This window comes from Phytophthora cinnamomi, assembly GCF_018691715.1.
Source record: "Phytophthora cinnamomi strain GKB4 chromosome Unknown Contig90, whole genome shotgun sequence".
Taxonomy (NCBI): Eukaryota; Oomycota; class Peronosporomycetes; order Peronosporales; family Peronosporaceae; genus Phytophthora; species Phytophthora cinnamomi.
In genome coordinates, this window is record NW_027151023.1 from 294,699 (window position 1) to 311,629 (window position 16,931).

General features: G+C 54.3%; 3 protein-coding genes across 3 annotated transcripts; 2 read left to right on the plus strand and 1 right to left on the minus strand.

Annotated features, from left to right (window-relative positions):
* Positions 1 to 115: 115 nt before the first annotated feature.
* Positions 116 to 1,693, plus strand: IUM83_18348 (CMGC protein Kinase; the record flags this gene model as incomplete). Its single annotated transcript, XM_067943343.1, has 3 exons — positions 116 to 210; positions 291 to 424; positions 486 to 1,693. The coding sequence occupies 3 exons, from the start codon at positions 116 to 118 to the stop codon at positions 1,691 to 1,693; spliced, it is 1,437 nt and encodes a 478-aa protein (XP_067784530.1).
* Positions 1,694 to 1,738: 45 nt separating this feature from the next.
* Positions 1,739 to 4,651, minus strand: IUM83_18349 (Cell division cycle protein 48; the record flags this gene model as incomplete). The annotated part of the gene is made up of 11 exons (XM_067943344.1): positions 1,739 to 1,934; positions 2,015 to 2,094; positions 2,162 to 2,214; positions 2,350 to 2,499; positions 2,575 to 2,635; positions 2,708 to 2,824; positions 2,882 to 2,943; positions 3,081 to 3,144; positions 3,212 to 3,328; positions 3,433 to 3,483; positions 3,548 to 4,651. The coding sequence occupies 11 exons, from the start codon at positions 4,649 to 4,651 to the stop codon at positions 1,739 to 1,741; spliced, it is 2,055 nt and encodes a 684-aa protein (XP_067784531.1).
* Positions 4,652 to 11,535: 6,884 nt separating this feature from the next.
* IUM83_18350 (uncharacterized protein) lies at positions 11,536 to 11,841 on the plus strand (the record flags this gene model as incomplete). The annotated part of the gene is made up of 1 exon (XM_067943345.1): positions 11,536 to 11,841. One exon carries the CDS (start codon positions 11,536 to 11,538, stop codon positions 11,839 to 11,841), a length of 306 nt encoding a protein of 101 aa, XP_067784499.1.
* Positions 11,842 to 16,931: the final 5,090 nt, after the last annotated feature.

The window sequence follows — 16,931 nt, forward strand, 5'->3', positions numbered from 1 at the left end:
TCGTCCTCCCTGGCCTGGCGGTCACCCAAACGCCGACGGTCTCCGTTAACCGCGCTTACTCTCGACGTATTCAAACCGCTTTGGCGCCATTCCCTGATTGTCAGCAGCTCTCGAGATGCAGACGCTGGTGGAAGGCCAGACGCTGCTACGCGACGGCCGCTACCGCTTCCTGCGCCGCGTGGGCAGCGGCACCTTCGCCGTCATCATGCGGTGCGTCGTTCGTGGCCGATGAAGCGAGTCCGTAGCGCCTCTGCTGACCTCCTCTCTTCATCGTTGCTTGCTTGGCCCAGGGCTCTGGACGTGCAGCAGCAGCGCCACGTGGCCATCAAGTGCGTGCGGCAGCAAGACCTCAACGCGCTGGGCGAGCGGGAGGCTGCGACGCTGCGGCGAGTCAACGACCGAGACGCGGACGGAGCCTGTGCCGGTGGGTTCCCTCTCTGTCTGCGCTAGCGCCTCACGCTGACTCTGGTGCTGCGTGTTGCCAGTCGTTCGCCTGCTGGAGACGTTCGAGGAGCAGGGCCACTTCTGTCTCGTGCTGGAGCTGCTCGGGCCGCCGGTGCTGGACGTCGCGCGCTGGGGCCCGTGGCGGCAGGCGCCCGGCGGAGCGACGCGCGCCCCCGATCGGACGCTGCAGCTCTTCAAGCTCAAGCGGAGACGCTCCGACATCCAGTCGCCGGAAGGACAGCGGAGGCAGGAGACCGAGGCAGCTGGAGATGCAGCCGTGTCGGCGCCGCCCCTGTCCCTGGTGGACGTGAGGGAGACGGCGGTGCATCTCTGCGGCGCGCTCGCGTTCCTTCACGACCAAGGACTCATCCATGCCGACGTCAAGCCTGAGAACGTGGTGCGGTCGGGGGCTGAGGGATCGTCGACGTCCCTGTCGCCGTGCTCGTCCCCCGTGAAGCTGGTGGACTTTGGCAACTGCCTGGACGTGAGTGAGCTAGCGGTGTACGTGGACGAGGGGGCGAGTGGCGGCTTTGATGTGCAGACCGTCACGTATCGCGCCCCAGAGGTGGCCGCAGGTCTGCTGCTTTGTTCTGCCATGGACATGTGGTCACTGGGCTGTGTGTTGCTCGAGTGCGTGTCGGGCAAGCCGCTATTCACGCTGCCGGCGGTGGAGTCGTCGGTCCAAGAGCGCGCTGAAGTGGCCACGCTCGAGAACGACGACCTCTTGCAGCAGATTGAGTGCGTGGTGACGAATGGAGTTCCTCTGGATGCCGCTTGTGCGCCCTATAGGTCAGCTATGCGCTACGAAGTCGCGGAAGGCAAGAGCACAACGAAGCAGGATATGACGTCGCTGCAGACACGTCTAGAAGCTGCGGCTCCGGGGAACCGCCACTTTCATGACTTCATCTACAGTCTGCTGGACGTCAACCCTGCCACGAGAGCCACAGCTAAGCAGGCGTTGTTCCACCCGTTCCTCCAAGCCTTTTTTCCGTTCGGCACAGTGTTCGCCCATTTTAGCACCCCCGACGCTGGCAGAAACAGCGAGTCTGCAGCTAAGGTTGCCCAATGTGCTACAGTGTCTGGGGCGAAGCGTAAGGCGCGAGTAGAAGCAGCCCAGAAGCATTTCAGTCGAACACGAAAGAAGAAATCGGCTGAAAGAGCAGCTTCAGCTCGCAGCAAGGACCTGCGTCAGGTGCTCAAAATCATACCACGTGACGTCCCTGGCCGCTCGTCGCTCTCGCCACGTTGAAAGCTGGGGGTCTATTCGCGAGTCTAAATTGTAGTGACGACAATACTATGAATCGGGATTCGTCAAGGACTCGGGGTTCGCTGTAGCTGGTGTATGCGTTGAGGTTGCTTCAGCGCGCTGATCCCATGCCGCCTCGAAATGTCGTAAGCAAACTGTCTTTGCTTCAATATCTTCGCGGAGTGCGCGGAATGCGGCCTCCTTGCAAATTGCCGCAATGTCGGCACCCGTGAACATACGAGAACTGTCGACGGCAAACACATGGCAAGGCAAATGAGTTGGAACGATGTATGAAGGCAAACGTACAAGCTCTGTCCACGATACCCTCTAGGTCGTCCAGAAAGTGCTTGAATATCGACGTCAGCAGCCAGTGGCATTTTTCTAGTGTACAGAGCAAAGATTTTCTAATCATGTACGAAAAAAAATCCGTTAAATCATGTCCCGAGCGCAAGGCTTTCAGTTGCTGCGTACCTCAATATCTTCTTGTGTCGGAAAGCCCAATTCGACGGTCTTATCAATTCGCCCTGGGCGAATGAGAGCAGCATCAAGTGCGTCCTTCCGATTTGTTGCAGCTACCAATAAAATGCCCCCACTTTCCGATGTAGAGGACCCATTAGCATGCGAGACAGACGGCGTTGTTACTCGTTGCGAGCCGACACCATCCATTTCGTTGAGGAATGTAGAAAGCACTCGCGCGTATACACCTCCACCACTGCTTCCTCCGTCACCCTCGCCGAACGAACGCTTGTGTGCAATAGAATCAAACTCGTCAAAAAATAACAAGCAGGGCGCTGCTGCTCGTGCTCGGGCTAGAAAATGACAGCACACAACTGTTAGGTTTCTTTGCGACTATGTGCCTCCTTTGGGTGAGACAGAACACGTACCGAAGAGCTGGCGGACTCCTTTCTCGCTATCGCCAAAGTACTTGGAGAGAAGCTCCGACGACTGTGTATGACGCAAAACGAGCACAATAGTACACAAGATAAAGTCCAGTATTGCAAGGCACTCAGGGCGTACCTTCACCGATACGAAGTTCACCTGGGCTTGAGCTGCCAGTGTCTGTACAAGCAGCGTCTTACCGCAACCCGACGGACCTGACAACAAGATTCCTGACGCATTGGAAATGCTCAAGCGCTGCAGACATTACCATTAATGGACGCATAGTACAGCAAGTCTGTGCAGTAGACGTACATTCATCGCATCAGTCGGGTGGAATTTCCACGAAACGAAGTCAAAGAGCTGCTTTTGGACGGCTGTATATCCAGCAAACGCGATTTTCCCGTCCACTGGAGCTCCTGGAGATGTCACATTCAGCTCCCGAAGCTGCGATGGTTTGACGTGCTGCTGAGCGTTCAACAGCTCTGCCCATCCGACTGACGAACCCACTGACCGACCATCACTGACGAAATTTGCGTGAGCTTGAGCAGCCGCATTTCGGCAGATTCGCACCAGGTCTTTTGCCACGTAGCCTCCAGTCAGTGACGCTAAACGTAAGGCCAGGCATCCTGCATTGTCACTTACTGCAATCTCCTTATCGCTGCGCAGTGGTAATCCGATGAGATGCCGTCGCAAGATCTCGCGGCGTGACTGCTCCGTGGGAACATCCAAGTCCAACACCTTTCCAAATCGTCCTGTTCGCTTGGCAACAAGTGGCACATTCGCATCGGCACTGATACTTGTTCCGACGACAACAAGACGTGCGTTACGTGAGCTAAGGTCGTCAATTAGCCGTAGTAACGCACTACCAAGCTGTGGGAGCTGTCTGTCGGAACCGTCAGCAACTTGTCCATCCGCTGATTGGAAAAGAACGTCCAAGTCATCAATTAGCACCACTCCGGTGCATGACGATGCTGCAACCTGGCCATCCCTTAGAGATCCTAGCTCCGGGAATTTCTGCTCCAGCTCGTGGGTCAAATACTCGTACGCCGTAGGAAACACCGCGCTCTCCGCCCCCATCAGTAGCGACATACCGTCTACCCGCCACGTTCCAATCCTCTCTCGCACTAGTTCGCGTTGCAGCGCAACGAGCGCGAGCGATTTCCCCACGCCATTTACACCCGAGATCAGGATACCGTGCGAGCCAATCTGCTCCATCTCACTATCGCCACCAGGGCCATTCTGTCCGCGCTTCAGCACGAGCGCGAGGTTGAACAGCACGTCTTGCACAAATGCCGTGTACCCTGCAAAGCCAGCCTGCCAGAGCCGAGCGCTCAGCTCACTCTCGTACAAGGAACTTGGCGTGCTGCTCTGCGCCTCCTCCTGGATGCTCAGCGCCTCCACCTGCGTCGCTAGCACTGCTGTGTCTGCTTGTTCTTCCTCCGTCACTGCACTACCACCAGCGTCGCTCCACCCTTTCACCACAACGTGCGACGCCTCATCCGTCCTCGCTGCGCTATCAACCCGGAACACGTACGTGTCCCCCAGCAGCCTCACGGGCACCAGTTGACCCTTTCGCGGGGCCCTGAGCGTCCCTGCAGCGCGCAGCTGGCGCATCACCGCCCCCTCCAGGTCGATCTGCCGTCTTCGGACGCTCTCGGGCAGCAGGTGCGTGCGGGGGTCGCCCAGCTGCAGTCCGCCGTCGCCGCTGTCGCTCCCGGAGGCGGCGGCGACGCGCGGGAATTTGGTCCGCACGCTCAGCGAGAGGCGCCACGAGGATGAGGGCGACGCTGAAGCTGCGGGTTCGACCGTCTCCAGCGTCGCCGAAGCGTCCTCCAGCTGTCCGCAGGCGTCCAACACCCACGGGTGCAGCTGGATGCGTCCTCCAGCCAGCGCAGCGGCGGGCGCTCGCCGGTCAACGACGCACTCCAGCAGGACGGACGAGCGCGACGCGAAGAGCACGCGCACCAGATCCAGCTGCTTCACGGAGCGGCACGCGGCGTCCTCCTGGGCGATCAGCACCTGCTGCGGCTGCAGCAGCACGGCGACGGCGTCGCCACTGCAAGCTCGAGCTGACCACGGCATTTTGCCAACGAATTGGCCTGTAGCTCGAGGCCTCCAGGCGGTCAAAATTTGACTTCCAAGATTAAAACACTTTGTTGTGCCTTCAGTTATTTCCTGCAACCAATGTAAGAACTCGCTTAAAAAAACTCGATTACGGTACCATACCATAAATTATCCGACCTCCGACCTGTACCAAAACACTGGTACCCCATATCACATACCTTCACAAGTTTATATATTAGTTTATGCTTTTAGTTGTGTGCCACACCGATCACTTTCATTCAGGGTGGACAGCAGGAGGCGGCGGCGGGGTGTCGGCAGGAGGCGGTGGCGGCGGAGTGAACGGCGGAGTGGACGGCGGGGAGGCGGCAGGACGAGCGGCGGCGGAGTGGACGGCGGAGTGGACGGCGGGGAGGCGGCAGGAGGAGGCGGCGGCGGCAGCAGGCGGCGGCGGCAGCAGACGGCGGCAGGAGGAGGCAGGAGGAGGCGGCGGCAGTGGCAGCGGGGGCAGCAGTTTACGCCGACGACCTTGGTGGCTTAACCGCGACCTTGATGGCTTACCCGGCAGGGCGGCTGGCAGGCTGCCCGTTTGGTGAGCACCTGCAAGCGTCACGCCGCGCCCTCCGGCAGCCTCCAGCGACCCTGCCGCCACGTTGCAAGTAGCACTATAATAAAATAAAAAGCGTAAATAAAAATGAAGTTCTTCATCGTTAATGCACGCCTGACCTGCTAGGCCCTAACGCATTCACATTTTAATATTTAAAATGCGGGATATTAGTAAATTTATTCCATGTACGCTCATACATTTTTTTACAGAGTGCATGTGTACCTGAACGACGGTACAGGTCGGAGACGGTCGGAGACATGACAAATATGCGTGTGATATGCAATTATATTAGAATTTGTATTGCCATATACATATTTTGCGTGTGCCTCCGACCCGATACGTCGGATCTGCCAGCATACCAGACTCACCTACCCCTATCGAAATCTATTGGCCGAAATCCAAAAGAGACGTATGATGATTAGCCTAAATAAATAAAAAATGCTGTGATTGGCTATTAAAGGCAATACAAAATTTAAGTTAGGTCGGAGAGTTGATGATATTCTACCATATCGTGACCGTTCCGACATCCCAACAGTTTCCGACAGTTGGGATGGCTACAAAATTGACCAATCAGAAGGCGGTCCCAAGCAGAAGGACCGGTTCGGATCGGTTTAAACCGGCCCAGCTGATTGGGCAATGAGATGTGAAAAAGAAAATCCTATTTTTGCTACTCAATTCAGCCCACAAAGGGCCCTCTGCAGGCGCGAGGAAATGGCCTGAAACGGCCTCTAGGCCGAGAAATCGACCTTTTTCGATATTACTGCGTTTTTGGCTCAGAGCAATGTGCTTACGAGCGGGTGAATTCATTAATGAGGCCGCATTGCCTGGTGAGGGTCCACTAATAGGGGCATCTTGACAGCCAGTCTGATGCGTGACAGTGATTGGGTGCTCATCTACCAATACAAAACCATCAAAGTGTGACAAAGTCGTTCGGTGATCACTATTGGCCTTTTTTCAGCCAGTAGGATGACGCCAACTGTCGCGGCAAGCACACGCACCTTTATTCGTGGCTGTGAGGCGCCCCAGCTGTCTAGGGGCTCCGACAGAGCCTCCCCTCTCAGTCTTCATTTTTCCTAACTGGTGCGCGGACCTCCCTCCGTCCCCAAGACCGTGCCCACGCACAGCTCGCGCTCGTTTGCCCGCCTGCCCCCCCCCCAGCGCCATAGCTCATGTTAAAGGGTGATGCGTGCGCGTGGCTTCACACTTGGCGCGCCATTGTGTGTGCGTGCGTGTGCGTGTGTGTGCGTGCGTGTGCGTGTGCGTGCGTGTGCAGTGCGTGTGCGTGTGCGTGTGCGTGTGCGTGTGCGTGCGTGTGCGTGCGTGTGTGTGTGCGCGTGTGCGAGGCTTTGTGGCGGCGTCCAATGCTCAAGATGAGACGCGCAGGCTGCGTGTGCATGAGGACGAGCGCGTGGGAGCGCGTCTGGATGTTCAAGCTGCGTGGATGCGCGGGTGGGTGCATAGTATTTGCATATGTAGGAGTAGGGTGTCCATGACTTTGCACAAGTCTGTATTGCTTAGTGGGTTAGTACCGGGTCTTTGACTCGAAGGTCGTGGGTTCGATTCCCACAGATGTTTGCTTTTCTTTTTGCCAACAAGAGAGCATAGTAGGCAGGCTAGAAGCTAAAACTCACTCAATCAATCTTACTTTTGGTTTTGCAATCTCGGCCCGAAGCCGTCTTTAAGTGTTTCAAGCTTTACAGCTCGTAGTCCAACTTCCTTTTGGTTATGAGCCCAAGTACCGACACCAAGTTCAAAGTCGAGCCTTTCGACGGCTCGAACTACTCGCTGTGGAGCTACAAGATGAAGATGTACCTGATGTCCAAGGGATTGTGGGATGCGGTCAGCGGAGAAGCCGAGGTGGCCTCGGCGAAGGAGCAGCAAGCGCACGCGGCGATTGTGCTCAACCTCAACGACTCGCAGTTGATGCACGTGGTGACGTCCAAGACTGCGAAGGAAGCGTGGGACACATTGAAAACGTTCCACAAGACTCAAGACATGGCGAACCGACTGTGGCTCAAAGAGAAGTTCTCGGCGTTCAAGTTTACAGCATCCTCCGTCAGCAATCACGTAACGGAGTTAGAGAAGCTCGTGATGGATATGAAGAACGCGGGGTGTGAACCGAGCGAAGAAGACGTCTGTGCGACGATGTTGCGGAGTCTACCATCGAGCTACGAGAGCCTGGTTCAAGCATTTCGCATGTCAGTGAGCGATTTCAAGCTTGCAGACCTCGTGAGCAAGCTGATTGCGGAAGAAGTGCGTCAAAAGGACTCGACGCGCGTCGAAGAGGCGACCGCGCTTCTTGCCGGTAAGGGCAATGGAAAGCAGCAACAGAAGAAGAAGAACACACGCGGGGACGCAAGAAGGATTCTCCGGAGCGTGTTTCAACTGTGGCAAGATGGGCCATTACGCGAGGGATTGCCGTTCTAGGGCAAGTCCCGATGATAGTATCCAAGACCAGTCAAACGTTGCGTTTAACGCGACCGACGCTTTGCGAGCGAGAGCTGGGTGATGGATAGTGGTGCTTCGGCACACATGTGCAAGACACGCGACGCCTTTCACGAGTACTTGGCTATAAAGACTGCGCGCAGCATATTGAGCGCAAAGAACAGTGCGAACTTGAAGATTCTCGGCTTTGGAACAGTTGTTTTGCGTGTCTGGACTGGAAGTTCGTGGATAAACGCGCGGCTGGAAAACACGTTGCATGTTGAAGACTTAAACAAGAACCTGTTCTCTCTGACGGCTGCAACAGCACGCGGTATGACCGTGACTATGGACAGCGAGCGGTGCGTTGTGAAACGCGGCAGCCAAGTTGTGGCGACGGGTAGGAAGCAAGGCAAGCTGATGTACCTCAACACTGATGGTGGTGAGGAGTGTCATGTGGCTGAAAACGACGTTGGTCTGTGGCTGAAAACGACGTTGGTCTGTGGCATCGGCGACTCGGTCACGTGTCTTTCAGCACGTTGAACTCCATGGTTAAGGACGGAAAACTCAGTGGTGCGCAAGTTGCACCTGGAACCGTGTGTGGTGTATGCGCGACTGCGAAACAAGCACGCAAGCCATTCAGTTCAACCGAGAAGGAGCTCGAAGCCAGGGAGAGTGCACGCAATGACACCACCGTGTGCTCTGATGTGTTGGGGCCTGTCACCCCCGCATCCAAGTCGGGCTACAAGTATATTGTGAGCTTTATTTTGATGAAAAGCCGTTTTGTGACGATCTATCCACTGCGCAAGAAGAGCGAAGTGTGTGAGGCGTTCAAGAAATTTCTCAAAGAGGCAGAAACAAGCGCGGGCATCAAGGTTAAGGTGTTACGCAGTGATAATGGTGGTGAGTATTGCAACGCAGCAATGGAGACTCTTTGCGACGGCAAGATGATCAAGCAGGAGTTTACGGTACCATACAACCCGCAGCAAAACGGTATGGCAGAGCGAATGAACCGTACTCTGGTCGAAATGACACGCTGCATGCTGAAAGAGAGCGGGATTGACAAGTCGTACTGGTGTGAGGCTATGATGACTGCAGCAGACATTCGGAACGTGTTGCCTAACACTTCAAACCCACACTCAAGTCCGTTCCAACTGGTTTACAAAGGGAGCCACGTCTGGAGCACATGCGCGTTTTGGGACCGAGTGCTATGCCCATGTGACCAAGCAAAACGCAAAAGCTGGATGACTCGGGTATCAAGTGCGTTTTCCTCGGCTACGCCAAACAGCACAAAGCATATCGACTGCTGGATCCAACTAACGGATCAATCGTGATTTCAAGGAGTGTGACGTTTGCTGAAGCCCCACTCGCTACGGCGCGTAAGGAGGGCAGCCAGGAGGTGATCGATATCATCGGCAACGACGAAGAAGAGGAGCGCACGGAAGAACCCAGCGTTGAGGAAGGTTTCCGCACACCCCAACTCACCCACGCCGGGAACCTGATAATCACAGCGGGCCGACTGACTCTGTGCCGACGCGTGGCTCTAGCACTCCGGGGAGAGATGGCGAGGAGGAGTGGATGGTGCGTCCGGCACGCAAAAGGCGTGGAGTTGTGCGCTACCAGGACGAGTACCCCGGGACTCGACGTGGTGAGTTCAACTTGGACGATTTTGAGGGTGAGTTCGATTCCCTCTATTGTCTACTTACTGAAGACGACGACGGCGAGCGTGCTGTTTCATACGACGAAGTTATGCGCAGCAAGTACAAGGACGAGTGGCTGCGTGCCATGGAAAGCGAGATGAAGTCGCTTGAGGATCACCGCACCTGGACTTTGGTGGATATGCCATCAGACAAAAGGCAATCGGGTGCAAGTGGGGTTTCCGCATCAAGCGAGACCCGAGCGGGAAAATTATCAAGTTCAAGGCTCGTTTGGTGGCAAAGGGCTTCACACAACGCCCAGGAGTTGACTACACGGAGACGTTCGCTCCTGTAGCACGCAAGGAGTCCATCAACATGGTTGTGGCAATTGCTGCAGAGGAAGACATGGAGGCTGAAAACGTGGATGCTGACACCGCGTTTCTATACGGTGACGTGGACGAGGAACTCTATATGGACCAGCCAGATGGTTTCGAGGACCAAAGCAACCCGACTAAGAAGTGTTTGCTGATGCAAGCACTTTACGGCACGAAGCAAGCGGCGCGTCAATGGAACAGCAAGCTGAATAAGCACTTGGAAAGTCAAGGCTTTTGTCGATCGGCGGCGGATCCGTGTGTGTACGTTCGGCGTTCTGGCTCAAAGTTCAGCATTATTGTCGTCTATGTGGACGACCTCATGATCTTCAGCAAGACGAAAGCAGATATTACTGGGATCAAGGAGGCGCTGAAGCGTGAGTTCAGCATTAAGGAGCTCGGTGAGCTAAAGTACTGTCTCGGCATCGAGATCCACCGCGACCGTGAGAGCAAGGTCATTATCATGAACCAACGAGCGTATATTCAGCGACTCGCAGAAAAGTTCGGTGTAGAAAACTGCAAGGCAGTGCACACACCAGCGGATAGCAACTCGAAACTGGTGAAACCCTCGGAGGACGAAGTTTTCGCGCCTAAGTACCCGTACCGCGAGTTGGTGGGGCTTTAATGTACCTCGCAACTTGCACCCGTCCGGACATTGCTCAAGCTGTGGGTGAAGTGGCCAAGTTTTGCGAGTACTACAACAAGTCTCATTGGGTGGCCGCAAAAGGATTTTAGAGTATTTGAAGACGACTCAAGACTTGGGGCTTGTGTTCAACGGCCGGACCAAGGGAGAGTTGCTCGGCTACGCGGATGCGAACTGGGCAGGCGATCTGGACACTCGGCGCTCGACTACAGGCTACGTGTTTTCCTGAATGGGAGTGCGATTTCGTGGAAGTCGAAGCGGCAACCGACAGTGGCAACATCGAGCACGGAGGCAGAGTATATGGCCTTATACAATGCCACCCAAGAGGCAGTATGGCTGCGTCAGCTACTAAAGGACGTGGGGCTGAGTGTGTGGGTGCTACTACAATATTCCAGGACAACCAAGGATGCATTGCGCTGGCCAAGAACCCAGCTTACCACTCACGTACGAAGCACATCCACCTGAAGTATCACTTCTTGCGCGAGAAGGTGGAAGACAAGATCATCGTGCTTGAGTACAAGCCGACAGACGAGATGGTCGCGGACGGGTTTACCAAGGCGCTGGCACGACCCAAGCACCGCCAGTTTATCGTTGGACTCGGCATGGACGACTAAGACGCCAGGCACAGCGCATCAAGGGAGAGTGTTAAAGGGTGATGCGTGCGCGTGGCTTCACACTTGGCGCGCCATTGTGTGTGCGTGCGTGTGCGTGTGTGTGCGTGCGTGTGCGTGTGCGTGCGTGTGCATGCGTGTGTGTGTGCGCGTGTGCGAGGCTTTGTGGCGGCGTCCAATGCTCAAGATGAGACGCGCAGGCTGCGTGTGCATGAGGACGAGCGCGTGGGAGCGCGTCTGGATGTTCAAGCTGCGTGGATGCGCGGGTGGGTGCATAGTATTTGCATATGTAGGAGTAGGGTGTCCATGACTTTGCACAAGTCTGTATTGCTTAGTGGGTTAGTACCGGGTCTTTGACTCGAAGGTCGTGGGTTCGATTCCCACAGATGTTTGCTTTTCTTTTTGCCAACAAGAGAGCATAGTAGGCAGGCTAGAAGCTAAAACTCACTCAATCAATCTTACTTTTGGTTTTGCAATCTCGGCCCGAAGCCGTCTTTAAGTGTTTCAAGCTTTACAGCTCGTAGTCCAACTTCCTTTTGCTCAAGGTTAGAGCGCAGAGTTTCGGCTCTGAGGCTGTCGGTTCAAGTCCGACTGGCGCTTTCGTTTTGTTTGGGAATGGCGGGATGGCGGGTGCTGTGCTGCCAAGCTGCTGATAGACGACGTGTGCTGGACGACGCGCTGAACGACGTGCTGGACGACTTGGTGACGGTGTCGATGGTTGACGGCGTGCCGCTGGTGCTGCTGGAGGATGGCGTACTGCGTTTGGACAGCGACAACGTGAAGGCGAAGGGCTGCTGCTGGACGAAGGCTTCTGCTGGACGAGGAGCTGCCGCTGGTGAGCTACGCGGCTCGCGGCAGAAGCTAATGGCAATGCTGGTGAAGCAGTTGCGGTGCGTCTATTGTATTGATAGCATGTTCTAACACAACCTATACGTGGCCTACTACTGTTAGGATGTCTTGTGTATCCAGTGGTGCAGGGTCCACGATTCTTCCGATTGCGAGTAGGCGCTTGTACGCCGTGACGCGCTCGTCGAGGACGCCAGCCTTGTGCAGCGGACGAAGCGCACGAAGGACACTCCCGGATCCCTTCGCGTTGACACCCCGCGACTTCAAGAAAGCAAGCACAGCCTTCTCAGCACGGCGCCCGGCGTCGAGGACTTGATCCTTGTAGTCCTCCGCCTTGACATCAAGCGCCCAGCCACCGACGAGGAAAAGCTTCATGAAGGCCACAACATGGCGCGATTCCGACTTCTTCTGTCGGTCGGTGGAGCTCCAGACCGGAGGTACTTTTGTGTACCACTCGTACCAAGAAGTCGACAGGTGAGTGGCTTGCTTTTTCCTGCGTTTGGGCTTGGGCTCGGGATCTGGATCTGGATCTGACGTTGCTTCCCCTTGTTCATCTGCAGCTTGTGTAACCGTCGTGCTTGCACCTTTCAAGAGAGCAGCCTCGATGACCGCCAGGCGAGCGTTCAACGTGCGATTCATCGCAATAAGCTCCTCAATAACAGCGCTGTGGTGACACCCTCTGCATTCCCTTGCCTCATCGTGTTGCTTGTTGGAGCCCTCAGAACTAGTCGACGGTGCGCTGTTCAAGGCAGATGACCAGGCAATCATGTCGGCTCTAGAGATCCCAGCCTCGTCCAAGCACTCCTCCACGCGGACTACGATTGGTGCGCAAGGCGACAGCATCTTCAGTTGAGGGAAGTACTTCACCAGGTAAGCGGTAAGTACTGCGAGAACCTTGTGGCTGACGTTGAATCGGGAGTCATTTAATCCCGAGCACGAGCTGTAGAGCAGGTCTTGAAGGCGCGCAAGCTGCTCCTGCGTGGAGTGATCCAAGGCTGCTACGTCCACTACGTTGGGCACGTCGTCGACACTCCACCCGCTCAGCACGCGTGCGACCTTGCGGTCTTCCTGCGGTGTGTTAAACACGTATGCAAAGCCCTTGTTTACTTTGCTCATATCCCAGGCACCCCTGTCGAAGATCCACTGCGGAGCAAGCCTCTCGTCTGCGTTCGCGTGTTGGGCGCCACCACGCCGAAAGGAGTGTGACGAGAGGGCCTCTGACGTTCCAGCAGGGTTTGCGACGCGCTTGAGTAGACGGTTCACGTAGGCTTGGACACCATCTTCTCCACGAGCCGATTCTGCTGAGTGCGACGGCGCTGGCTGACTTGGACTTGCAGCTTGCGGAGATGAAGCAGCGGTGCCTTCTGTGTTCCCGGTGGCGCGTGCGCTCCCGGACGAGCTTGCAGCTGCCGATGCAAAGCTTAACGAGATCGGATCCGCCTCCAGCAACTCGGCCAGCGGGATACCAGGGCAGCTTGCGGCTGCTTCGGCGGGCACAAGATCGGGAAGCTGACTGAGCAGAGAGCCGCACGGCGCATCCTGCGTGGCCAAGGCGACAGCCAATGCGTGGATCGGACAGGTCAAGAAGTCCGCCTTGTCAGGTACAAGCGTCAGCCCCTGTTCCTCAGCGGTTTTGACGCGTAGCAAGCGTACGTAGAAAACTCCATCGGCTGATACTGACACGTGCTGCTTCTTGATATACCCCAGGTCCGAGGAGCGTCCAAAGCAATGCCACATCAGGCAGGCAAGAGCTGCATCCTGATAGTCGGCGTTCACTCGAGCGTTGCTGTAGACATACTAAGTGAGTGCACGTAAGTCCTCTTTAGTACAAGGAGGCGCTTTCTTAACAACACCTCCTTTTTCTCTTTTCAGACAGTGCTTGTCCAGAGTTTTACTTTGTTTCAGAAGCTGTAGTTCCGTAGGCACCCTTAGGTGAGGATACAGATCAAACAGCCAGAGTTTCACGTTTCTATAATACGAAACGGCAGTATTGCGAGCAAGCTTGCCCTTCTTACCTTCATGTGTAGCCAGGTAGAACCCAAAGCGGTCCATGATTGAAGCAAAGCGCTTACCAGTAGTATCCACCGCAATGCTAGCCTGTACGTACTCTAGGCTCACTAGCTCATCTTGAAGCATACGCTTAAAAGCGCTAACAGCGGTGCTGCGCGCTTTTTGCGTGTTCGCAGGCACGAACGTTGTCAAGCTCATGTCTGCTTCGTCTGCTTTTTAATTGTGAGCTGTCCCAGCCACCAACAATCATGTCTTGCCTATTTGCTGCCTATCCTAGGACAGTGCCGAGATATCGGAATATTCAAAATCTGCCAACAATATATTTTAGTATTATTGTTTGTATGAGCATATTCATTTTTTGATGCTAGTTCCGACAAATATTTGTCGGAATTCGTCGGAAGAGGATACCCTACCCCTACCGATTTTAATTGGTCAAAGGTGAATTTGGCTAACACCTCATTGGACAATATTCATCCTTTTACATTAACCAAATTCACCTCTGTCGGAAAAGTAACTATATTCATCCGTATAGAACTTATTGATTCCGACAATATGTAAATTCCGACATCACATTTTGACCAATGACGTTTAATCGCGTAGAAAAGCCGAATTAATATGTTGATTCCGACAAAATCCCAGAGCCACCGATTTCCGCGTGAACCCGAGCGCACGCGTCTACCGGCCAGCCTGCATTAGATCAGAGATCATTTGACAAGATGCTTCGGGGGCGATAGCCGCTTAAGGGGGTGATCGCAAACTGCACCAGCACAAGAACGCTTAATTGACCTACGATTTTCGTCTCGCTGTCATCAACTCCTACGAAAGCGTCGGTATACAAGACACGCTCGACTCGTTCTTTCCCGGGCTAGAGAGGACAGTCCTCGTCACTAAGCGCAAGCACGTCTACATCTGAGTCAAGAAGAAGGACAAAATCGTCGCCATGTGTGAAACTGGCAGGAGCCTCGAGTTGTGGCTTCCGTCTGCTCGGGATCGACACATCGCTGAGCGCAGACGCCGAGCAAGACTTCGTGCGATGGGCGAAGGACTACCGCGTCGAAGGTGCCCCGGTTTCGTTGACGATGCTGCGGGTGCGCGCGCTGCGAGTGGCCCGGGAGAGTGGTATGCCTTTTGACTTCTTTGAGTATTCGACGTCTCAGCTCCAAACATATTTGATTATGAAACATTACAGGTTGACATGATATTTGATAGGGTCTTTTGTACCCCTACCCTACTCAAACATCAATGTCGGAATCAACAAGTTCTATACGGTACCTCACAGAAAGAATGCGTAACAAACAGAATGCGTAACAAATAGAATGTCAAACCAGATTTTCGAGCATTTGGTTTCGTTTGATAGCTATTTCTTAACACAAAGAAAGCAGTTTCTAATCGCTGGCTCACATAAGGGGCGGGTCGCACCTCTTCTCTTTTTGGCTCTTTTATTGCTAATAAAGTGGAGGTCGGGTCACAGCACATTTTCGCATTTCCCTTACGAAATTCACATGAGAGTCAGTGTAACTTTTGCTCACAGTTAAGCATGGCCAGCCGCGCAGAAGAAGCCTACGAGTGCAGCGTATATGCCGTCAGAACCAGCCCACGGAAAAGACTTGTTGGGACCGAATCATATCCCAGTCAGCTCGCGGCACGGTGTACTGGTGTTGCGGAGGCTCGGGCCGCGTGCGTTTGTCGGAGACGACGACGGCAAGCACACATATCGAGGCCGCTGCGCATGCCAGAGTCGTGTCGCCTGGATTCATGACGAGAGAGAATGACAAATGTTACGATAGATCTGTCAATGCGTGTCTATAACAGAAAAAGAGACCAAAAGACCTCCACTACCTCTTGTTGGGAGTGTACATGCAAAAAGAGGTGAGGGGTCGTTTGATTGGCGGGTTCTCTTTCTGCGACCTCTTTTTTTTACTGCGACCCGCCCCTAATAATTGGTGCATTATCGTTTTACTTAGAAGCCCAAAATAGCATTACAATAGCAAAAAGAATGTCGACTTCTTTCCCTGAAACAACATGAAACAACGTTTTATTTTAGCCAATCAAACGAGTCACATGCAGAAATGATTTTAAGCCAATCAAAATGCGTTTCACACAGATGTCCTCAGTCGTAGAAAAAGGTTGGAAATGGCGAAGGGTGACGCCCCCCCCCCCAAGGCGGCGTGCGCTACGTGCTCCAAGGTGGTTTCGAAGTCAACGAAGCACCGCAAGGTGTGCGGCAAGATAAAGCCCCCAAAGACACGCAAGGCGATCAATCGAGACTCCTACCTTCGCAATCGAGAGAACATTCTCAAGAAGCGGGGGGAGCAACGCGTGTACGAGCAATTTCGTCGTCTAGAAAGTAAGTAAATTAAAATTAAAATTATTGATACAAAAAATAACTTGTTTTTACAGAGGCGCAGCCCCTGGACGTGGAACCAGCAGAGGAAACGTATTTGTGGTGTAGCGGGATCCGCGAAATCTGGGAGATCGCTAGATCCAACTTCCCAACAGCGCCCGGACACCGACTAACGGAGGGGGTCCCCCGATGATCCGTGATCTGTGCTGAATTTCTCACCTTGTGTACCCGTCGGTAGGGCTGGATCTTGCTCCTCTGGCAACTTCCGAAGAGTCCAAGCAGTGGAGGAGGAATGTCTTGGCGAGACGCGTGGATCTGGGTGGAGCAGTGCGGAAATCCTCACTCTGCTCGCGGTATATGCTCCAGATCCAATACCCGTGTACTTGGATCTGGCGGCCTGGATCTGGATCCGACCGAAGGGTTGCGTTGGATGTGCTTGTGGCGCCTTTTCTTGCCTTCGCAGGTCTTCCTTTGTCGTACTTGCCGTCTCCTATGACGGGATCTTGGGTTGTGAGAGCTGAGTGTGTAGTGGGTCTAACTTGACTCACTACTTTAGCTTACACGTTGCGCAACGTGTATGAGGAAGCGTAAGTACTTAGTAATTACTTAGGTTAATTATATTTGAATACACAAATATAATTTAAATCAGATAAGACTCCAAGTGACTTAGATTAGGTAAAATGAGAACTGTATTGTTTGTAAATTGATCTTCCACCTAAATCTGCTAAAACTGTTTATCATCTATGAAAGGGGTTGACAGCGGCTGGCTGTCAGAGCCCCGCCAATATGCACGTCTCTAATTGGAAGAAAG